The sequence below is a fragment of the Nesoenas mayeri genome (genome assembly GCF_963082525.1).
Source record: "Nesoenas mayeri genome assembly, chromosome: 8".
Lineage (NCBI taxonomy): Eukaryota > Metazoa > Chordata > Aves > Columbiformes > Columbidae > Nesoenas > Nesoenas mayeri.
Window position 1 is genome coordinate 33,940,473 of NC_137554.1, and position 24,441 is coordinate 33,964,913.

General features: G+C 44.8%; 1 protein-coding gene across 1 annotated transcript in view; it reads right to left on the reverse strand.

Moving 5' to 3' along the window:
- The window catches only part of TRABD2B (TraB domain containing 2B), a gene marked incomplete at its 3' end in the record, with an annotated part of 282,246 nt that overhangs the window by 105,811 nt on the left and 151,994 nt on the right, over positions 1-24,441 (reverse strand). Inside the window, exons 3-4 of the mRNA XM_080348856.1 lie at positions 22,437-22,583; positions 8,230-8,404 (exon numbers count right to left, since the gene is read on the reverse strand). Coding sequence (XP_080204982.1) covers positions 8,230-8,404; positions 22,437-22,583 — 322 coding nt within the window. The remainder of the gene's footprint in view (positions 1-8,229; positions 8,405-22,436; positions 22,584-24,441) is intronic.

The window sequence follows — 24,441 nt, forward strand, 5'->3', positions numbered from 1 at the left end:
CAAAGCAATTTTGTCCAACAGACCTTTGCTGCTTTCTACAAACAGCTCAGAGTTAACAGCGGCAGAGTTTGTGTTTTAAACATCTACCAGAGGTGAATAACTACAGTTTACGACATCTCTTTTTGCTGGACAGAGCTCTAATAATTTCCCCTTCCCCGCTCTAAGTAACTCAATCTTCACTTTACATTTCTGATATTTAAATATTTTTTTGGGCAGAGGTATATTGCACACACATTTTCTTTTCCTTAACACTTCTCTTCTGATCTACCAGATAAAATAACAATGGAAGTGGGATTTAATAGGCTTAAGAGGGTATTGATGTTTTCCAGTAATGTGCAGGTAGCAGCCTAGATTAAAGAACTGGAATGACAAAGAAATGTTGTCTCACCCAGGTGCACGAGCCAGTCACCTTGATGTCAGTTGCAGAACTACCATTAATTCAGTGAGAATAGGATCTGATCCCAAATCCATAAATCCTTTCTCAGCAAGTTTGCTCTGATGGTATTCCTGGCATAACCATGACCAAGAAAACCTGGAACTCTCACAAGAACGCCCAGTTTAATGAGATTTCCAGTCCCAGTTTCCATACTAGTAAAAACCCTCAAGAAATCCACATAAATTACAGCCAGGCTTTTTCAAGCTTTCAGTTTTACATCTACTTTTGCAAAACAACTAACTTTAGCCAGCAATCATGCCCTGTCTTTCCAGTGCATCGAGATCACTGGTTCTTCTCCATATGCTGGCCTCCTTGGGCCTAAAACTGGTTAGAAATGGCTTGAACCTGTGGAAGTTCAACACCACAGGCAGTGCAAACTGGTTCCCAGCTCCTGCTCTAACAGCCTGAGGCTGTGCCAGGGCAGCAAGTGTAGACTGTGATACCTGGGCGGGAACAACCCCAGGTGCCAGTGTAAGTTGGGGAACGAGCTGTTGGAGAGCAGTGTAGGGGAAAGGGACCTGGGGGTCCTGGGGACAGCAGGGTGACCATGAGCCAGCACTGGGCCCTTGTGGCCAGGAAGCCAATGGTACCTGGGGTGGGTTAGAAGGGGGTGGTCAGTAGGTCAGAGAGGTTCTCCTGCCCCTCTGCTCTGCCCTGGGGAGACCACACCTGGAATCTTGTGTCCAGCTGTGGCCCCTCAGTTCCAGCAGGACAGGGAACTGCTGCAGAGAGTCCAGCGCAGCCACCAAGATGCTGCAGGGAGTGGAGCATCTCCCGTGTGAGGAAAGGCTGAGGGAGCTGGGGCTCTGGAGCTGGACAAGAGGACACTGAGGGGGGACTCATTCATGGGGATCAATATGGAAAGAGTGAGTGTCAGGAGGATGGAGCCAGGCTCTTCTGGTGACAACCAGTGGTAGGACAAGGGGAAATGGGTTCAAACTGGAACACAGGAGGTTCCACTTAAATTTGAGAAGAAACTTGTTCCTGGTGAGGGTGTCAGAGCCTGGCCCAGGCTGCCCAGGGGGTTGTGGAGTCTCCTTCTGTGCAGACATTCCAACCCGCCTGGACACCTTCCTGTGTAACCTCATCTGGGTGTTCCTGCTCCATGGGGGGATTGCACTGGATGAGCTTTCCAGGGCCCTTCAACCCCTGACATTCTGGGACTCTGTGTGATCTCAGTCACTGCAGGTAGCACAGAAACGTGTCCCAGATGATACCAGACCCTTGGATCCTTTGCAATCTGTATCCCATTTCCCTTTTAACATGAGCATCCCAGAGAATCATCAGCGTCAGAGGAACGTTGGCAGCCCTGCAGTTCTCCATACTGCACTTCTAAAATCTTCCCAACAGCACTGTTAGAGCTGCTTGGGAATTTTCTGACAAGACAGTTCTGAGATGGAAAGTGATGAATTGTCTGGCATCCACATATTGATTTCAACACTCCCGTTAGGAAATCTGGAGTTATACGGGACCTCTGCCTGGTCTCCTGAGAGCTTGCAGGGTGGCCTGTGGATCCACAGCAAGTTCTTGCATATGTGTGGGGATGAAACAGTATTTCATCCCATGCTTAAGCCCATTCCCGTTCAGCAGAGCGCTTAAGCCTGGGTGTAAATCTTTCATGATTCTTTGCAGTTCTGAAAAGGGAAAATTTCCTGAATTATGTCTGCATTTTTACATCTCAAATGTTGAAGAGAAATACAGCAAGGGCATAGCCAAAATCTCTGTTATATAGGACAGGAGGGGCCAATATAGCTTTCTTTTCTTTGAGAACAGGCAGGCAGAATTAAACTTCTACAGTAGAATCTGGCACACGCATAATAATAAATACGATATGAAAACGTCAGGGACGCAGAGGAGCTGACATTAATGTATGCATTTCTTTAAACCAAAATCCTACTGCGTCCAGGCAACTTTCTCCATTCACCATGGGAAGAATTACACCAGAGATGGTAAACATACACACTGCGGTTCGCAAGGCCCCTTTTATTTGCTTTTAACATTCACTTGAATACCTGCAGTTGGCAAAAACAAAGGGCTGGGTTTGGGACTGCACCGTGTTTCAGGGGAGCAATGATGAAGGAATGGGTGAGAAGTGGCCATCTCGGACTACTGAATATGAGGAATTCTCCACCAGACCAAATGGTTGAGGGTCCAGGGCTTGTCCAGCTTCCCCCAACAGTTCAGCTGGTGAAACACCAGGAGAAAAAGCCCAATTACATGAATCTGTTCTTTTATTTGCTACATCTCTTGCCTTCCTTGGTTGGTATAGGTGACAGCAGCCTCAAGATAGCTCTCACCATTGCATTTGCTATACTGTGCTTCTACAATCTTGTTATAGAATGGGAATTTTCTTCAAATCCGAATTACAGGAATCAGCCAGCAGAATGGCAATTCCCTTTTCACAATAGGGTAGTGCAGGGAGGTTTATTTCGGCTGCACCACCTCTCTCTTCGATGGTATAAGTTTCACGTGAAAAAAGCAAATATCCTGAGGCTTCTAAACCTGCACATGATAAAAGATCAATGTAAATAAACAAAGTTCCCCCACCTTTTTGTGTGTGTGTATTTTATTTTCTTTTACATTTGTATTTTAAAAGGCTGCAGGTTGGATTTGCACTTGGAACAAGCTTTTCCCCAGTGGAGTATCTCCTGATTTACAACACTGTGTCTGAAAAGAGAATCAGGCATTGGCTGTTTAATACAGACTTTTAAATGAGTCAATTATATGGCTTTGGTCAAAATTAGCATACAAGTATATTTTTAAAAGCAAAGTGATACTTCGCCTTAAAAACTAATAGGAAAAGAATTCCATACACAAAACAGGCCGACCTCACTATAAGCATCTGGATGCCCAAATAAACACGCGTAGAGGGAATTCTTGCATCTGCAAACTGTTAATTCACCCTTTTCTTCTCTTTTGTAGGCTCGCCAAGTTCAATCTCCTGGTCGCCAGCTTCTCGTTCCATTGAGACAATCCGTTGATGAGCTGAGCTCGTGATGTCAGTAGCGCCGCTAATCAGCGTTGGACCAGGACGCCTGACCCCAGGGATAAAGTCTCTTTATATTCCAGCCTGCAAGTGCTTTTCCTTTTTCCTTCCCTTTTATTTTTCTTCTTCTTTTTTAATGTTCTACAGAGGACCCAAGATGAAGAATGGAAAGAGGAAAGAGCTACCCAGTTCTGGAGGACAGAGGACCAGATTCGCATCGCCAGGCTGAGCTGGTTCTCTGGCACAAGAGCGGGTGTAACTTTGTGCCCCATTTGCACACAAGATTGCATCAGTTGGGAGTGCAAAACAGCTATTTACATACTCAACATCTGTTAATCCCGCGTCCTCAGGGTGCAGTTGGATGGCGGCCTCAAGGCATTTCCCCTTTGAAAAAGTACTTTCAAGTACCGTATGTGAACTTGAGCGCTAGATCTGGTGGCAGGTGCTAACGGCTTCCACAGAGGCGCTCTGGATTTTAATTACTTGTATTTAAGTTTTGGGTAGTATCCATCACTTCCTTTCTTTTCCCAAACTATTGAGCTGAAATACGATTTCCAGGAACTAAAAAAACCACTCCCCTCATCACCCCCCCTTCAACAGCCATCACGTCCCGTCTCAGTTGTTGTCACCTTATGTCCCATCATGGTTGTTGTCACCTTTTAGCCGTGGATGAAGGATGCTCAAGGGAGCTGCATCATCTGGGTACCTCCCCAGCTGCTCTTCAGGTTATGGAGAAAAATAAGCCCATCTCAGGGGTGATCCAGACCACGCAAGCCCCAAGTGACTATGTTCCTGTCTTTGGTATCTCTAGTGTCTAAAATGATGTGTGCCACAATTCCCCTTGGGAATCCTTTGGAGAGAGGACAAAAGGGAAAGAGCTGGAGTTGAGGACTAGGAAAGAGAGATTTTAAACCCTTGCTGTGCTCCCACACCAACCCCATCCTACAGGGAAGTTGCATAATAGTGTCTCTAGTGAGAACACAGAGCAACCCACTTCTGAGACCCATCATGAAGAACCTCCAGTTAAATTTTACTAAAGACACTGACAACGACATGTAGCATTACCATTTGGGAGGCTGGATTCCATGACCTTTATAGGTTCCTTCCAACCCAAAATATTCCATGATTACTGTTAACAGTGTAATTTAAGATGACCAGAATCATCACTGCTGATGCTGCCTGCTCAACGCTGGCTGAGACAACTGCGGGATGGAAAGGAGATTCACCTCTTCTGAGCACAGAAACTATTAACATCTACTTCTGATGTTGCCACTTTGGGGACAAATTCTCCTGCTTTCTTGGGAGCACACAGCCATCTTCAACACAGAAATTTAAACCTAATCCAGCAACAAGTAGGCTCAGCTTAATCTGAGCAAGAGAGGTGCCAGTTCCACACGCACCCATCCCTGTTCACAGATGGTTTGATTCCCCTCTTGCTGCTGGAGATGCTGTGGTACTTGCATTCCAGCTCTCAGCACTGAAAGAATATTCTCCATGATGTATTTATTATTTCAAATAGCCCAAGACGCTGTCTCTAAGCCTACCGATCTGGCTGCTAATAATCATTGCAAACCGGAGTAGCATCCGAATTTCCAAAGCAGTAAATCCAGCTCTCAGCTACAAAACTGACAGCTCTCATAAAAGAGAGAAAGAAATGCAAGCAAGTAAAACATCCTAAGGAAATTATCGTTCAAATTAACTGCAGACATAAATTTATCCATCTGTTATCATAAGTGTTACTCAAAAATTATTTGCCCATAAAAATGAAATAAACCAGAGTGATTTTTTGCTTAAACATTGACTTCATGTGTATAGTCTTAGTTGCCAAAATATTAACTCTTTTTAACAGCCCGTGTGCTCTTGGCTGCGTCTTTCTCCACTGTAAATGGACCTTTATAAATTGCTTGTATATATCAGGTCTGCGGCGCTTCACTGTTATTATAGATCAATAATTCCTAGCAAGCCAGGATGGATTTTCAAGACACAAAACCCAAGCAAACCCCCAAATTTTACTTGAAAGTATTCTATTTAGCTACCTTTGCTCATTCTAAGGGAAGAATTACCATGCCTGTGACTGGAAAAATATCACTTAACTGCACAAACAATAAATGCTGTTTCATTACTAGGGTATAGTTTCTGTGCATATAGGTATGGTGAGATTTTCACATTAAGTCTGAATACGGTAAACCCTGGCAGGAGAAGAATGAAATGTATAGAGCTGGGTATAGAGCTGGGTCCCATTTTACCCAGAGCCTATGTTTTTCTTGGAGAGGAGAAAGAAATGAAAGTAGAAAGAATAAATGGATATTTTCACTTCTACATGTTTTATAAAGGAACAAATTAAAAGCCTGAACTGCCCCAATGCATTTAAATTGCGAGTAATCCCACAGAAGGCGGGGAAGGGAGTCTTGAAAATTCTGCTTTTTATGTTTTAGAATGGCAGAAAACTGAAAAGCTCCATTTAGAATTGTGTAATATATATTTTTTAATACTTCTGACTAGAATAACAAAAAACCCCTATCTTTCAATGGCATAAAAGCGCTTCACTTTGTGGATGTAGAAGCTGTTTTATTGCAGCTTGTGTGGACACGCATATGCCGTCCCCTCACCAGCCCTATGTCCCAGGACAGGGTACATTATCCAGAATATTTGTTCCAGATTATTTCCCATCCATCACGTCAATCTTAAACACAGAGGGTCTGAAATGAAGTGAAATAACCCTCGCACTGTTTGGAGAGCCAACGTGCTCCTGCACACTCCACTGTGTCCGTCCTAACCAAAGCTGCGCTCCTCAAACCTGGCACCGCACAATTTATGGGGACACGTGAAACTCATCTCTCAGCAAAAACACCCTTCGGTTTTATTAAAAGCTAAACCAAACCATCGAGGTTTTAGAAAATGAATTCACGACCTAAGCACATACAAAAACACCCCTTAAAATTAAAGCAACAGATATAAGAATGCAAAATACAAAATGTATCCTAAAAGCCACCCGTATAATTCAGTGCATGAATAAAACAAACCAAAACGAAACCCTTCAGGAGAAAACTTGCATTTGGATCATAAGAGAAATTGAACTCGCTTGCGTTTCGGCCACACAAATGTTTTGGCATTGAAAAATTAATAATTTTCTCAGTACTTGCTGCATAAAGGAAAAGAAAAGCAGCCCAAGGAGGAGAGGGGGAATTAATTGTAGTTCGAGTGCAGGGATGGCTTGGCTTAGCGAGAAAGGCCAAAGGGATCCTGCACAAAGCACCCAAAACACACAGCAGTTCTCATTGAACCCTGCTGTGTGTGTCTGCCCTGCCTGTTACAGCTGGTGCTGGGAACAAGGCGGGTTTTCAACAGCACCAAAAGCGGAGGGAAAGGGACAGAATGAGACCTGCTCTTCACGAGCCGGCTGTACCAGCACTCCAGGTACATCCTCTCTGATGGGGACAGGGAAAGAAAGCTCAGACCTCCACCAACTTACACACAACTTCCTACGGAAAGCAACGTGTAATTAGCATCCATTTGCTTAATTTCATTTCTGTTGTTAGCTCGTACAAATAGCTGCAGTGCATTGGATCCAGCACCCATCTAGGCCAAGATCCTGCCTTAAGCTGCGGGCTGTAACTGATGCCCAGGAAAGCAGATAATGATGCCCAGTTTATCCTCCCAGCTCCAGTATATACTGGTTAAGGGACTTCAAAAACTGGAGACTACATCAAAACCATCATGTTCAATAGCCTCTGATAAACCTCACTCCATGGGTTAGACGAGCTAGTTTATATGAATCCCTGTCCAGTTACAAACCACAGTGATATATTTTCCTACTGTAAAAACAGTTAAGCAAAATTCCTTGGACAGAGATATCGGGCAAGCCTGAGATTAAATAAGCTTGGGAAAATTCAGTCTGGATGCACTCGAAAAATGCATACGTCAAAATGCACACTAAACTCTGCAGTCTTTAATCAAAATTTCCACTGAAGTGAGCAGCAAAAGGGGAGTCGTGCCAGAGTTCATAGCAAGAGCCATGGGATGAGAAGGGAAGTCCTGTCAAATATGAGCGATTGTCACGGAGAGGGAGAACCAGGAGGAGCCCATCGCCTCTCGCACAACCGCCTTCAAGTTGGGGCAGCTCAAAGAGCCGCTTAAGCCAGCGCTCGGGATTCTGCTCAACTACAGCCTCAACAGTTATTATTTATACTTGTATCATGCAGAAATGGGAATTCCATTGGAAAGGAAAAAATAAATAGGAGAGAAAGGACAGCAGCACGTAGTGTTGTAGACTCACAGGAGTACTACAGACGTCTTTGTTCTGCAGATTTCACAGAAAGAATTTAAGCAGGCAACGGGATACATTAGATTTTTAGTTAATGATTTAAAATGCTGGTATTTAGTGACACACATAACTCATGTACTTGTGCAAGGACAGCCAGTCTGCACAGACACAGCACCTGGAGCAACCCAAACGGTCTGAAACCCCAAGCCACATGTGCCCACATCACAGCAAGGTCTGTGCTCCCACAGTTACTGCCTTTGGTACCAGGGCTTGCAAATACAAAGGCACTTGAACCATCTCCTACACCTGCAGCCACAAACACAATCATGGTGTGAACACAACGCAAGAAGCCAGACCCAGACTCATCTGCTATACCAACTCGCTCCATCTCAGAAGCAGGTGTAGACAAACAAAAGCCTTTCTGCTTCAAAAATAAGCTCCTTAAGAAGTCTTCCTGCAGGACCAGAGACAAAATCCTGAAGCATTCAGACACTCCACTTCCAACCACAATAACCAAATAAAACAGAGAAATTAATGCTGTACCTGCTCCAAAGGCAAAGAAGAAGCTCTTGTCTGTGTTCTCCCTTAGAAGTGCCATCACTCTCTTGCCCATCCTCTCGTTCCTCTTGTAGATAAGCTCCTGTCTGAAGTAGCTGTCTATCTCCTGAGCTGTGACCTGCTCGTGCGGTGGGAGCGTTGTGTTGATGAAATTAGGGACCTGAAATGGAGAGAAAGAAACTGGTCAGGTGTCAGTGGTTCAGTAAGGCCCAAAACACAGGTTGTTTTAATCTACCCTTATTTAAACCACCTGAGCATCATTAGCACACACCCAAACACCCAAACTGTAACACCAGAGTTTGCTGGGATCTCTACAATGAAAAACAAACCAACCAACCAACCCCAACACCAGCTAACAGAGTTGTTTGGGGTTTTTTTTGAAGTGAAACTACTATTATACTAAATGAAAATTAAGTTAAATTTGACTTTTCTCTGTTCCTTCAACAGAATGTAGTTTTAGGTGCTACATTTGGGTGAGTTATTAAAGCCCTTATTCTCTGCATGTTCAACACAGTTCACTGGCTGTTTGATACCAGAACAAGTCCTGTAATCTGTTCTCAGCCAAAGTCACCATGAGCTTGAGTAAGGACTGCAAGATCTGGCTTATATATATGCTTTTTAAATAACTCAAACAGTTAAGGACTGTTCTAGTCAGGGCAGCAGAACCAGGAGTGAGCCAGGACTTAAGCTATAAGGGACACACAAGTCAGAAGTCTCTGATGATTAGGCCAGGCAGCTTGTTTTGCCAGGGTGAGGGTCCAAGGTCTGCCACGAGAATTGGGGAGCGCTGAAGGTGGGCAGCGTTTGAGGGCTGTTACCAGGACCCAGGCACCCCTGGTGATTTTCTGTGCCTCGCCACTGGAAAGCAGCTCAAGCTGCAAAACCCACATTCAGATTTCTGAGTCCCTGGGTACATGTAAAGCTGCCAGGATTTCCAGTGTTAATCTGAGCCATTGGTAACGGTATTGCACACACAGCCCATCGGGGGAACATCCCTCACTCCCTGGACAACCTGCTCTTCCAGAAAGCAGGAGCAGCAATGCTGGGGGTTGAATAGCTTCGTGCATCTTCCTCCAACCAGCTTAGATGCTGGAGGTCTAGACAGCTCAGGGACAGAAGGTGTGTTCAGACCCTGAGCAAGATGATCTCCACCAAGAAGGCACGCTCCTTCCTTCAGCTTGTGCAGCTCCATCACATGCAACCCTGTGTCCACAGTCAACCCAGTTTGTTCCCCTTCCTAAAATACAGGCCACACAACAGAGCAATACACTTGCCTTTATTTTTTCTCCTTCCTTCCTTCCTTCCTTCCTTCCTTCCTTCCTTCCTTCCTTCCTTCCTTCCTTTCCTTCCTTCCTTCCTTCCCCTTCCCTCCTTCCCCTTCCCTTCCCTTCCCTTCCCCTTCCCTTCCCTTCCCTTCCCTTCCCTTCCCTTCCCTTCCCTTCCCTTCCCTCTCCCCCTTCCCTTCCTTCCCTGTGGGAAAGAGTTTGCCAATGGCAAAGAGATAAATCTCAAACCAGGGACTGTTTTTGGTCAGCATTTCTCAAGCTTGTCCAAAGAACAAGGCAAAGCAAAGCATCACCTTGAGAGACACATCGTCAGCTCCAGGTCCCGCTGCACCCTGTGCATTCCTGTATTTCTAACGACTGCTCCATCACTGGCAAAAATAAAACACGCCCGCCTGTTTCTGTGTGTGTGTGTGGCAGAGGACAGAAGATAAATGATGGAAGTAAGTATGCCTGTACACAGTAGTGCAACCACACTCTGAGCCACAACACTGGCCCCATTAATCACCTCCGCTCCTCCCCGTATCACAGCTCCTTTCCGCAGCCGGTGACATACACCATGCCTGGCTTCGAGGAGGCAGCTGCTCCTGATGATTTAAGAAACCCTTTGGATTCCTAATGACCAGGCAGGGATCAGGAAGTCAAGAAACAGTCACAAGCAATTAGGAAGCTGTTAACTGCAACCAGGATTTGGTTTTTTTGTTGTTGTTTTAAAAGGATGAGCTACAGAATGCACCAGAGGGATGCACCTTCCCTCTTCCCCTTCATCAAATATTTTTGCTTCCATTCAATGTAAAAATGAATTTTAACATTTTAACGATAGGTGTTTGGTGTTTTGAACTGAGAGTGAACGGATGAGACATTTGCTGTGAGGACTGACCACCTAATGATTGCTGAACACTGCTACTAGTATTTAAATATGTAGTGGGGTGGATGATGTGACTGTTCAAAACCTGTAACTACTAGTTTTGCTGTTCATCTAGGAGAGCAGCATTTGGATCATCAGGACAACACTGTGCTCCACATCACCTGGGACCTGCTCACTTTATAGCAGACACGTGTGAGAACAGAGAAATAGATTCTTTCTGTCTAGTGAGCCACGTGGTTTTCTGAAAATCCACCCAACTCACATATATATATCTATATATACACACACAAATACACACACACTACATATTTCCCATGGAAACTCAATAATATATTTCATTCAGGGGTGTTCAAAAGAAAGAATATTTTGTTTGATTGAATCAGCTAGGACTCTTTCTTTTTTCTATTCCTATTTATTTTGGGTTATGGCTTTCCTATGGACAGCATAGCTGGACCCCAGGCTCAGTCATTACGTACACTCTGCATCTCTTAGTTGAGCTGTTGAGGTTAAAGAAGAGAATACGAGTCCCAGTCTTGCAGGAATTTCTTCCCCTCCACACTGCCTGTGTAATTTTGAGTCGGTATCCCTGGTGCAATGTAAGTGTGGGTAAAGCTCTGCACACACATCCGAGCTTACGCTGCTGTGGGATGCGGGCCATAATTCTTCACCTTTGAAGTCAGTGGGAGCTTTAGGGAAGAAGAAAGAGGAAGGATTGTGGAGTGGTTATGACACTACCCCCCAAAAATGGTTCTGTTCCCATGGGCGATACAAATCTCTTGCATGATCACAAGCTTGTCATTTGGGTTTAGACCTTCAAAGGGAACTCAGCACTTAACCTCCACTAAGTATCTTTGAAGCATTTGGCTTTACTCCTCCTGTCTCTCCAAAGTCCATCTGTAGAATGGGGACAGCAAGACTGCGAGTTGAGAACAGGTGTTAGACACAAGGCGCTGGCTGAATCTCGCTGCTGAGGGACCCAAAGGAAGGTCCAAAGGCCAAGACAATGCTCAGTTGTAGCCTCTCCTCCCACAAATACTTTGTGGAAGGAGGCTGGGATTCTGCTTCAGTCATTGGCAAACAATACACTTCAGCTTGGAAAACACATCAGCCGTACCTCAGGGTCTGCGCTATGCTGTTAGCTTTGTCTATATAGATAGAGACAACACAATGAAAAAAGAAGATAAAAGCAAAATGTATTGGTGCAAAGTCTTTTATCACTTCTAGGGCTTACTGCCAAACTTCAGCTGAAAATTCATAAACACTGGACTACATTTAAGTACATTTTCTTATTTACTATTTTCTAATACTTGGACAAATTTTCTGGGCAGAGGCACATTGACAAAGATTTATCTGCAAATAATTTTTATTGGACACATATAAGCAACATCAACTTTGGTTAACTTTTTGTTTTCCTGCTTTGGATCTATTGGCTCCAGTGGAACTGCTCTAGATTCAGTCCAGTATCAAATCACAATCAGATGTGGAGGAACAATGTTATTGTTTCTACACCTATATACCACATTTCCCAATCCTCCAACACCCTTTGTTAGCCTCGTTTTGTTCCAGTGGTGCTAGCCTATTCTGAAACGTGCATTCAAATGGTAAGATTATGTCAATGAAAAGCTAATACTATCAAGATCAGAATAAAGGGGTGTGAGGCAAAGCTTTCTTGCCTGTGTGCAAGCAGATGTGGTCTTCATCCATACGTCTATCTGTAGATGGAGAAGAGGAAGCTGAGGCAGGGAAATGGGAAGCCAACCCCTGCTGTGGAAAATACGGTGAATCTAAAAACCTTCCCTGCCATTATGTTCCTGTGTCTTGCTCAACCCTCTTGTCTTCTCAGACTCCAGATAACTAATGGCTTTCCAGCCTCGCCTCCTGTGACATGTAGGAACTGCAGACGGACACAGATCCAGCATCATCACTGATCCTTGCAGGGAATCTCTTACGTGTCCCTCTCTGCCCAGAGCGTCCACAGGTTGAACAGAAAGCAGGAGGCACCCCCAGGGCCATAGGGGATGTCTATGGCAAGGAGCACAGCTCGCCATCAGCTTCCTGAGATCCAGTCCAACATCTACATACAAACCCACCCATCTCCCGACAGAAAAGCTAAGCCTTCGTTCTGTTAGTCCTTATCTCCAGCTGTTAGCAGGGAGTTGTTCCCAGATCACGCTGACTGCACTTATTCTCTTTAAAGCATGATAAAAGTTGGATTTTCTTTATTAGTCTTCTAGTTTATGAGCTTTACGTGGGCAGAGGCCAGAAGACAAGTGAGGGATCGCACTTCGGAGGATTTTGCCTGTACCACGCAGGTCAGGAACTACACAAGATAAGGATCTCAAGAGCTGACAGCGTGGCTTATGGGGGCTGCCAGGGAGCCAGAGCAGCATCCCGAAACTGCCGCCTCCTCCGACAGGCTCAACAGCCCTAAATTCACACCAACCCTCCTTGGGTCAGAGGGTGACATCCAAGCTGCAGTTATCATTCGCTTATGAAGGGAGGATACCCTCCCGTTAACCAGCCTTGACGGTGCATTGTGGATTTTACTGCTGTGCTGCAAAATATACTGCGCTGGACTTGGAAAACACCTGTTTCCCTCTGATTTATGGGCCCTTCTGGCATCTGGGAGAGCAATATCCACTTTCTGCAGCCTCGGATAGGGAGGATTCAAATAGCGCAAAGCGAACGGGCTGCGAGAGCAAGTATGTCCTGGTGGAGGAGGAGGTGGTGCTGGAGAGACAGATGCTGCTGCCAACTCAGCTGCTTCTCCTCCAGTACTCCTGAATTTCCACCCTGATTGAGACCTTCACCAGCCAACAAAGAGGTACCTGCATAATCTGATTTAGCCCAAATTTGGCAGCTGCCAAGAAGATGAGCTTCCAGCTTGTGCTGGAAAAGGGAAACCATGAAGGAGCTCTGCCAAATGGTGTCAAGAATGTTGTGATTAACCCTTTACTGCTTTCCTTTAGCGCCAAAATTTAAAATAATACATTAGAAGCCTGAGCGGACTGTAAACGAGTCTTTGATCTTCACAGTAAGTCAGTTCCATCACTCCTTTCCTTTTCCCAGGGCAAACATCTATCCAAGATGGGACTTTAGAATAATTTATATATATATATATATATATCTATATCTATATCTATATGAGTCAGTTGGATTCTCAGAAACCTGCATGGCTCACTGGACAGAAAGAATCTATTTCTCTCGTCTCACATGTGTCTGCTATAAAGTGAGCATGTCCCAGGTGATGTGGAGCACAGTGTTCTCCTGATGATCCAACTGCTTCTCTCCTAGATGAACAGCAAAATTAGAATTACAGGCACATCCAGCACATTTTGGAGGTTGTGGTCAGGACAGGTTCATCGATTTGGTGGATTTTTGGTTGCTAATGTGGTTTATTAGACTCGTATCCTGACACCAAACTCTGCTACGGACTCAGACTGATTTGAAGTCCTAATGGAGAGGGGCTTAGTGAACCCTGAACTGTTTTCTGGCTCTGATTCACTGCAACTGGGATGTGTCGCTGCCGTTCCCAGCATTTCGGCACCACTTAGGCATGTGTAATCTTCTCTGAGCTAAAGGCTGGAGGCTCCTTTCTGCACTAATAAGGTCCCTGTTCCCATCCCGCAGGGATGCTCAGGCCTCTGGGGTGTCCCACACCCGCACCAGCGAGAACAGCTCTGCTCTTCCCAACGCGGACAGAGGCGCAGGGCCAGAGCCCCAGCAGCTGGGACCCTTTCCCTGGAGCAGCAATGGCAGGACGAGGAGGAAGAGGCTCCTCTCACAAACCCAATATTGCAGGGCACCAGAAACACACCAAAAATACCGGGATGAGGCTGGAAAGGAAAAAAAACAAAGGGGGTGGGGGGGCAAAAATGCTTTTTGCTTGAAGGAATTTGAGAGAGGAGAAGGAAGGAAGGGAGGGAGGGAGGAAGGAAGGAGAGGGAAGGAGAGGGAGGGAGGGAGGGAGGGAGGGAGGGAAGGAAGGAAGGAAGGAAGGAAGGAAGGAAGGAAGGAAGGAAGGAAGGAAGGAAGGAAGGAAAGGAAGGAAGAGAAGGAAGGAAGGAAGGAAGGAAGGAAGGAAGGGAGGAAGGAAGGAAGGAAGGAAGGGAGGGAGGAAGGAAGGAAGGAAGGAAGGAAGGAAGGAAGGAAGGAAGGGAGGAAGGGAGGAGAGGGAAGGAAGGGAGGAAGGAGAGGGAAGGGAGGAAGGAGAGAGAGGAAGGAAAGCTAGTGTAAGAGCAAGAACATTTCTTGGGACCGGCTCTGGGGAGCCGCTTCTGGCTGTGAGCGAATCCCTGCCCACACACATCACTGCTCAGGGCCCATATACGTTGCAGATACATTGCGGTTCACACCAGTAAGCTTTCTATAATTGGCCTGCCCGATGTAAAGCTAGCTTGAGCACTGCTCAGCATGGCATGGCAGCTCGAGTGGGAAAACACAGGCCTTTGAGATTGAATTTGAAGTTAGCTGGCTCAGCTCTGTGAGCAACGGGAGCATCTGAAGTTACAGAGAGGGAAACTAGAAGTATAGGAGGGGATGGAAAGTGAGGAAAGTAAAGCGAAGGGTCGAGAAGTCTCTATGGATAGTGTATGATGCTTTTAAGAAACAGCTCTACAGGTGACACAAAAGATATAGGAATCATTGCTCCCTGCCTGGGAGCCCCCAAACCATCCTGACATCGCTGTCCCCCCAGGTGGCACCGGCCAGGTGACAGCCCTGTGCCCTGCCTGGCTTCACCTTCTCCTGCCACACATTTGGGCAGAAGGAAACCAAAAATATGCAGAAAGGGCACAGGGATGGGTAAAAAGGCTTTCAAGAAATCCCTGAGAAGTCATGTATGTTTTCTATTTGTGTTTCTACACCAGTTAAACAGTTGCTTTCCAAGCACTTAGGGGGGGAAACAAGCAAGGCCAGCCCCTTGTGCAAGGCTTCCCTCCCCCACCCGGCCCTGCTCCCCTTGGTAGCGATGCCAAAATATGCAGCCGGCCTCTCTATCTGAATGAATGTTTTGATTAAAGAAGTCTTAACAAAACACAGCCAGAACAATGATCCCGGCCCCCTTTCTGCAAGCTTCATCCAACTATGCAGTGTATATTTAGGGCTAGATTACAGGGACCTGTTCATTAATTGAATGAGGATGACAAGCCTGCGGTGTATGCAAATACAGGTTTGGGTTTCAGCGGGGAGGGTGAATCTTAACCACCTAATGATACTCCTGCTGCATTTAAAGCCCCTTTGCATTGTGATTTTTTGAGGCCAGCTTTCACGAGCTTGCAAACATATGGAAAAGTTCAAGTTTTTCTATTTCCCTTCCAAATGCTTTGTTTCCTTTGACAAACAATATGATTTTTTTTTTCTGTTCTCACACTAAAACCATCACCTATTATATTGCCATGACACCCAAGGAAAGACACTGATCAAAGGGCAAAGCGGGGCAATAAAGTGAGAAACTGGGGCCAGCAGGTTTGGTTTGGGGGTTGGCTTATTAAACTATTGCAATTCTTTTTGCAAAGGTATTTTTCATTTTGCCTTCTGCCGCACGGTGGGAGAACAGCTGGTCAGTGGTGGGTACGAACTCGGGTTTGGTTGTTTGAATATACGTTGTAAAGGGCTCTTTCCTTCTCACCCCTGTTTAATAAGACACTATGGAAAGCCTGAACGTGTATGTGAAGCTTGCAATGTCATTATAGCTCAAGAAAAGTGTGATCTGAAAGGAATGGTTTGCAAAATATCACACAGCTTAGCAAGGAGTAAAGAGCAGGATAGAAGGGAATGCTGGTAATAACACAAGAGGAGTTGGGCTGGACAATTTGCTTGAAGGGAATTGAGAGAGGAAGGAAGGAGGAGGAGGAAGGAAGGAGGAGGAGGAAGGGAGGAGGAGGAAGGAAGGAGGAGGAAGGAAGGAGGAGGAAGGAAGGAGGAGGAGAAAGGAAGGAGGGGGAAGGAAGAAAGGAGGAGGAAGGAAGGAGGAGGAGGAAGGAAGAAGGAGGAGGAAGGAAGGAAGGAGGAAGGAAGGAAGGAGGAGGAAGGAAGGAGGAAGGAAGGAAGGAAGGAAGGAAGGAAGGAAGGAAGGAAGGAAGGAAGGAAGGGAGAAGGAGGAAGGAAGGAAGGAGAAGGAGGAAGGAAGGAAGGAAGGGAGAAGGAGGAAGGAAGGAAGGAGAAGGAGGAGACCTCCGGAGCTGCCACCACAGGGATGTCCTGTGTGGTGGGACAGCCTTGTCCTCCTGTCCAGCCCCGTCCTCCTGTCCAGCCCTACCAAAACTCCAGTCTACTCGCAGTCCAACCAGCCCAGGCCATGCTGGCACCTGGCACAGATTAGATGATTACTTTTAAACTAGCTTTCATTATTTTTTAAGGCGGGATAGTTTGGAAGGCCTAGTGTAGGAGGTAAAGATGCAGAACATCGCCAAGAAAGCGTTTTGAAATGGAACAGGGACTAATTAGGAGAAAAAGAGGGAATAATTCAGACTAAATCAGTGCAGCAGAGGCAAATCAAGTTATCCTTGAAAGGCATCTAAGCTGGTGGAAATGCACAAGGCTTAACTCTGGGTTTATCAGCAATCACCACTCCCAGAGGAGAGAAGCTCCAAGTCTGAAGTTGCCATCAGAGAGCACAACCAATTTACACTGGAGAACCTTATCTGTGGTGTTCACATGGTGTACAATAATAGCGCCAGACCAACAACTGTTGTGTCAAGCAGTACCCAAGAACACGGTCCTCTCGGATAATGGCTGATACTAAACCTGCCAAGTCAGCCAAGACAACCAAATTGCCCTCTCGCCTCTTTTCCCCCTGTCTTAATGAGGTGACAAATACATCTTCTGGATAAAACACAAAGGGAGAAAAAGCGTTTTATAGCTTCAGTCCACAAGATATTGTTTAAAAAAACAACAAGTCTTTCTCAATTCTCTTGAACGAGTCTTTCCAAGAAACACTTCATAAAGCAGCTCTTTAAAAAGAAGGGATAGTAAATATGCTTTACAGCAAACATAGAGCAACGCATAGAAAACAGCATGCTACTACCTTGAGCTCCACATGTTCTTCCCAATCATTCTTTCATACTCTTTTATAGTTTATTCCCTTACTAATAAATACAGGTAGTCAACAATCCTTAAATGTTTTTAATGTAAATCAGCCCTTTTCTGCAGGCGAATATGTTCCTTTTCTAATAACACAGCAGTCTTTGAAAGGAAAGATCTTTGCCTTTAAATGTCTTGTTCTGATTTTTCTCCAACTTTCTCCCCCATTGCTTTCTCCATGGAGACTGGAAAGAGAAGGAAGGAAGGAACTTCCAGCATAAGACAACTCCAAACGCAAACACATAATTACAATTTTCAAGCAAGACCCTATTTTCAAAACCTGTAGCATAAAAATTCTCTGGGCATGTTCCAGATTATCAATAACGAAAATAATCTCTGCGGTGTTTTCCCCAGCACTGTCACCAACAAGTAGACTTAACTCTCACAATCTGGATCTGTAACCAATTTTCTGAAATACGTAAGCCAAAATATAATACTGCTCCAATCTCGAATCCTGTTCTGACATAATACGAAAATTAGACTCAGAAAATTTTGGCTGTGCTTCTGTTTTTTGGTGGTTTTTTTAGTTCCAAATGCTCCCAATATACCAAGATGAGAAGCTCTAACTCAGGTGCAAGCGGAAAGCACGTACGATCCCACCACCGCTCTTCTGAGCTATGAGAAGGCAACACCTCTCCAGCACCACCTTGCACCACAGCCCAAAGAGAGGAGGTTGGAGATCTGCTCTTGGGGCACAAGCGGCTCCGAGCACACACGTCACCCAACACCAATGTCATGTTAACAAACTCCTGGAAGCACCACCGACCCTTCGCCTGGACCCAGAACGAGGAGCTCATGGGACCGTCTCCATTGCTGCCCGGGACAACCTTGCACTCACTTCACTGGAAAGCCGATAATAATTTTCCCTGGAAGGACGAGAGGCTGTGCCAGCTCGCCTGCACTTTGTTACAGCTGGAAAATGATAAGATGCTTCCAAAGCCTTGCGTTACAATAGCTGTGCCTTCGGCTTATGGATTTATCTCCCTTTGCCCTAGATAAAACTCCATTCCTTGGACAAATTAGGTCTGCTTGTCATTCAACACTCTACCTAATGGTCTCAGCTGTGCGTTTCGGCAGTTAGTGAAGCTGGAGCATTCCACAGATAGTTTTCATTGATTTGAGAAGTGAGCCAGAAACCCAGTTGTATTTCATCCAGAATGAGAATGGGGCAAGTTAATGATGTAATTAGAATTATCAGGACCCTTAAATCTTAAACAACAGGTTTAAATGCAGGATGATAACATTTTTAAAGGAGTATATAACACAATCTGGTGATTTATGAATGCCAAGTGCATTGTGAAGTGATGCACTGAAACATTTTCTTTAGTTTAGGGAGGCTGACTGCTGACATGGTGTTCACAGATGGATACCTACTGTCATGTTATCAGGACCATCATATGCTTTTCAGAAGGCAACACCCAGTGCCCAACCACTGTGTTTCAGCACAAATCCATCAGATTTGAACTGCAGAGGCAACTCAAGGTAAGGCTGACATCATTCCAGTAAGTTATACTTGGGAGGCTGGAGGGGCTCAAGAAACTCATCCATAAAACCTCAAGCCAACAGCATTAGTATTTCCACTTCTGGTCCTTCTTTCTGCTCCAGGATGAGTTTTGCTCTAAAGGCATCTCGGCATCTTGCAGATGGATACTCAAGATGCTGTGTCTCCCAAGGCTCATGCTAGAGGCATTTAGGAAGTTACTGCACCTGGATATATACACCAGCGTCCCTGCAGCTGTGTCAGACCTGCTCAGCTACCTCTCAGTTCATCACAGTGACCTAGAGCAATGGCTCTGAACTGAGGCAACTGATGGACAGCTTCTGCAGCTCCCGCTGACCTTCAAGAGACAAGCAGGCACTAGTAACCTTATAAACACCCCCCAAAGTATCCTCAAAGAGCGAGCGTCACAGCCTTCTGCAGGTCTCCATGCCCTTGCAGAATGGAGCTGAACTCCTGGCCTCCACCATTCACACAGGTGTTGAACCTTACACCTCCATTCCTGATCATTTGCTCCTTCCTATGGGATATTTCAAAGTTACATCAATGGTTCCAGCTGCAAGGACTTATCAGACCTCTGCAGTGCTAGGACAGCAGCTGGACACCATGGAAGAACCAGCACACCTAAAGAGAGTGGGACAATCTTGTCTCCCAACACTGGCACAGGTACCCAACCTGAAGTTTGGGTGACAACACATCCCACTTGATATATTTATAGTTTTTCTGCACTTGTAGGCCTGTTGTTTGTTGTCACCTGATGAGACCTGCGATTCACTCCCAGCCCATGATAAACTCCTGTGCCTACATTTAATGTCTCAAGAGAAAGATCCCACGGGGGATGCTTCCTGTGTAATATTTAAACCAGGCTAATCTAATTGGATAACCAAATGGCAAAGACTATGGCAGAGAGAGTCTATCATCCTTGCAAAAAATACATAGAATAAACCTTGGAATCCCTACAACTAAAGTTGACCTGAATAGCGAGTTTATTTTAGGTTTTAATTTTCTATTTTGTTCTACTTGCAATTAAAAATAAATGGTATGAAGCTGGTTTATAGAAACACTACGAAACAAAAAACCTCTTTACCCAAATTAAAAACAACAACCCGTGAGAGGAAAACACTCCACAACATTTAGAGTTCTGCAGGGACCAGTATACATACAGGGATTTTAATTTTCCACGGCCTCTAAGTGTTATAATCTCTATCAACTGTGTGCACTCTGGGACCATGACTAACACCAGTGCTTGAACTCTGACTCGTTGTTGGCTTCTTTCTTCTTTCTTTAACACTGTTTTTAAACTCACATTTGATCCAAGAATTTGCAGGGATAAAGAAGTTTTTACAGCAATCTGTTCCTCTCAAGCCGAACCCACAGGTCTGTTACAGGACGTTGTGTCAAGAAATCACAGATGTCTGAGAGTCAATGCAACCAGTGGGAACGGCCACGACTTGTCTCGGGGACAAAGGCGTTATTGCTGCAGAAACTACTCCGATAGAGATTAAAAGATGACTCGAGACATTCAGATGCCAGGACTGTCTTGATGGTTTTACTACTAGTAGTCCGTCCTTTGCGTCCATGCCAAACACACCCCCACACCTTGCAAAAGTTGTTTCTACATAATCATTATGACTTTATCTCGTGTGCTGCGCCTTGACATTGTAAGAATAGTCACAACCACTGACTTCTCCAGGATCCTCTAAAATCATGAGCTTCCTACCTTCTCCAACTCACACACCCCATCTTTAGAGATATAACCCTACCTGAGTTGCTTTATCCCTTTTCAGTGCAAGGCTGTTCAGAATGAACAGTGCTGGCAGCTTTGGTACTACACAGACTTTTGTTTCAATACTGCCCCATTACGTCCTGCTTAGTCACACTAAAACAGAGCTTCACTGTTTAGGACTAGATTAACCGGGACAGCAAAGGGGTTTTAGTCCATTCATCTGCCACTCCTTCTACTACTTGTCAATGTTAACCAGATTGGGAAAAAGAGGAGACATGACCATTTGTTGAGAATTTAATGAGCTCTGGAGCATCTCCCATGTGAGGAAAGGCTGAGGGAGCTGGGGCTCTGGAGCTGGACAAGAGGACACTGAGGGGGGACTCATTCATGGGGATCAATATGGAAAGGGGCAGTGTCAGGAGGATGGAGCCAGGCTCTGCTGGTGACAACCAGTGGTAGGACAAGGGATAATGGATACAAACTGGAACACAGGAGGTTCCACTTAAATTTGAGAAGACACTTCTTCCCGGTGAGGGTGTCAGAGCCTGGCCCAGGCTGCCCAGGGGGTTGTGGAGTCTCCTTCTGTGCAGACATTCCAACCCGCCTGGACACCTTCCTGTGTAACCTCAGCTGGGTGTTCCTGCTCCATGGGGGGATTGCACTGGATGATTTCCAGGGCCCTTCAACCCCTGACACTCTGTGATGTCTCAGAGATCTCTGCCTCAGTCACCAGGCTGAGCTCACCCTCTCTCTCAGTTCTCTCTTGAAGTCACACATCCTTGATTTGCGTTTGCTAATGGTAAACCCATACCATGATTTAATAGACTTTCATTGGCAAAGCATATATAACATTGTGGCTGCCAAAGTTTATACAGGTCCCCTCCAAGTAAGTCACCGCACCTGAGACAGGAACCTGGGAACATTTATCAAAAGAGGAGAGGTAGGAGATGACATCCAAAGACCAAGTTTCCACAGAATTAACAGGAAAGGAGAAAAAGGAACCTACGTATTAAATGAGAATCTCAGAGTTTGCCATGAACTATCAAACTGGTCTGGAAAGCAGATTTCTGCTCCATTGAGAGTTTTTAATAGCATTGGATAACTAAGATAAACAGAGACTGAAGGGCTGCCTGAGACACATACAAAATTATTGAATTATGACATGTTTGAGAAGTTATTTACTTTATCGAGTATTTACATAAGGTTCACTTCCTCTTCGTATATAAGCTCGAATATTACAAAGATGTTTTTCCCCCCTTAATGAGGGGACTACATTCAACAGCCACTGCTTCACTCCCCCCAAAAAAATGAAAATAATCCGTAATTAACTATTTTTCAGGTACATTTGTAGGAGAGTTTTGCACACAGTCCCTTCCCCAGAGGATACCAAGGAAACCTCCCTCTCTCACCAGGGAAATGAGGCACCTGTGGGCAGAAAACACAGGGCATCAAAAAGAAGAGGGGAAAGAGGAGATGGGGTACAAAGTGATGACCCTGAGACCAAAGCCTTACTTACTGCTGTGCTATAGGCACCTGGTAAACTTTATGCCAGGTTTTTAATCCCTCTGGACCTCAACCCACCTCAGTTTTAATGAATACAGATTATTATATCCAGTGTAGAAATTTCAGATTAGGGTTTTGGTAGGAGACACTTCCTGGCTCTGTAGGGGACATTGCTATTAAAGCAGTAGATTTTTCTCCATTAGTTGGCCCACCTGAAATACTTTTGCTTACCTGAGAAGTGTCGTGGTTGAATATGACAGCGTTCAGGTCTCCACAGTTATAATGCTTGATGAGATCTTCAGTGGTATACGGGGCCTGCAAGCTCCCCGCTCGGAGGCTTTCGTGTTGGAGCAGAGTCTGGTTCAGAGCAAACAGCACCTGTAGGAACACACAGGTAGAACAGGGAGGGGTTAAAGACACGGGGGATCAAAGCCTAAAAGGCAAAACCTTGAACTCTCTCGCACCTGAAGTCAACTGACCCATCCTGGCTGGTCTTCAGGCACTCGCAGCTCAAAGTGGATCAGATGCAAAGTCCTCTACCAGTAGAAGACCTTGTTGTAAGACTCTTAATATTCCTCATTAAGTATAACTTCACAACACATACACATATTGCCCAGACATCACGGTTTGAGGACTTTAGGCTGTCTGTGCTGACTAGTCAGCTACATGAGAGACACTCAAAGGAAAAAGTCCTTACATTCGGAAGCTTGTATTGCCTCTCTTTCCTGACCACCTGCTTAAATCCAAAGCCCAAACTCATAGGGTTTTGATAAAAATAGAAATCTTCCAAACTTCTGACGTTCCAGTTGTAGTATTAGGGCTTGCTGCATGCTTCTAGTAGCAAAAACATTAGGGGATTCATTATTAGCCTCCCTCCTTTAGTCTTTCCCCCTTGCTTTGCAAAGTGAACAGAGATACTGAATTGTGACACTGCCCGGCAGACTAGCAGAGTGTCCCCATCCCAAACTGGAATATACCAACAAAGCAGAAGCACTATTTACTATGGAATGTAGCTAACAAAAGAAAAGTCCTTAAAGATTATATTTATTTCCTCGCATTACAAAAAGGCTAGTAAATTTCACATTAACTACCACAAACCTTTTTATATATGTGATAGATTGTGGGAGTCATTTATACCAGTTACTGAACCACCGAGTCTGGGCTTTTCATATTCTGCCTTCTAAGAACATTCCAAGGAAACTTGATAGAAAGTAGATGAATAAATCAGAAGAACGGCAGTTAAGACAGTTTGTCGCATATTATATAAAGAAACCAAAATATTTTTCCTACAATAAAGTGATACGTAGTGATTGCAAATCCAGAGTTCTGAAAGATTATATTGATGTGTCGTTTTTCATGGAAAGACTCCTCATGTTTCACCACATTTTCAGCTTCTCTCATCTAGAACAGCAGTGCCGTATCCATCCCATGGAATAAACATCATCTCAAAACCCAGGTAAACTAACCCAGTTCAGCCCGTGACCCATATTCTTACTTACTGGGCTTAAGTGGCTGAGCCCACTTTAAGGATTGAAACTCAGAGTTTAAAATTAACAATGTACATACGTATTTGCAGGACGGAAGTTCTTAATAGTTCAAAATTATGATTCCCGTTGAAGTTTATAGGAAACGGCAAATTTGATTCACTCCTGCAAAACCTCGGGTATCAAATAAATACGATCTGAGATAATAATAATGATAATAATAAAGCAAAATGTATCTCCAGGGCATTAACAGCTTCTTAATACAACGCTGTGACACGCTAACTAACATGCACAAAGTGGCTGAGGAAGAGCAAATGTTATTTTTTAATTTACTTTTAAAAAACATAAAGATGGTCTTTAAACTGAACCTGCGACACCTCGATTCAGCAATCGGTTCCTCATTAAGATCTGAGCCTAAAAGATTTCCTTGCCTAGATCTAAGGGTCTCTTCGGGCTGTTCTCCAAAGGGAACCGCAGGCCCGCAGGATGAAGTTAAGCATCTTCCTAATTCATTTTTGCTCTAATTTAAAAAATCTGCAAAAAAAAATACAGTTTGAAAAATTTCAAACCTTTGAAATGATCTGAGCTTTTCGTTTCTGCCCCAAGGGCTACAGCTCCAAGAGGAAACGGTTCATCCCAGGATTTCCTGGGGATTCGAAACATTTTGGCTAATAAAAATAAAAGCTTAGGAAAAGGTTGATGGGCAAACGGAGCGCGGAGGTTTCCCCAAAACGCTTTTAGTAAAATCCTTC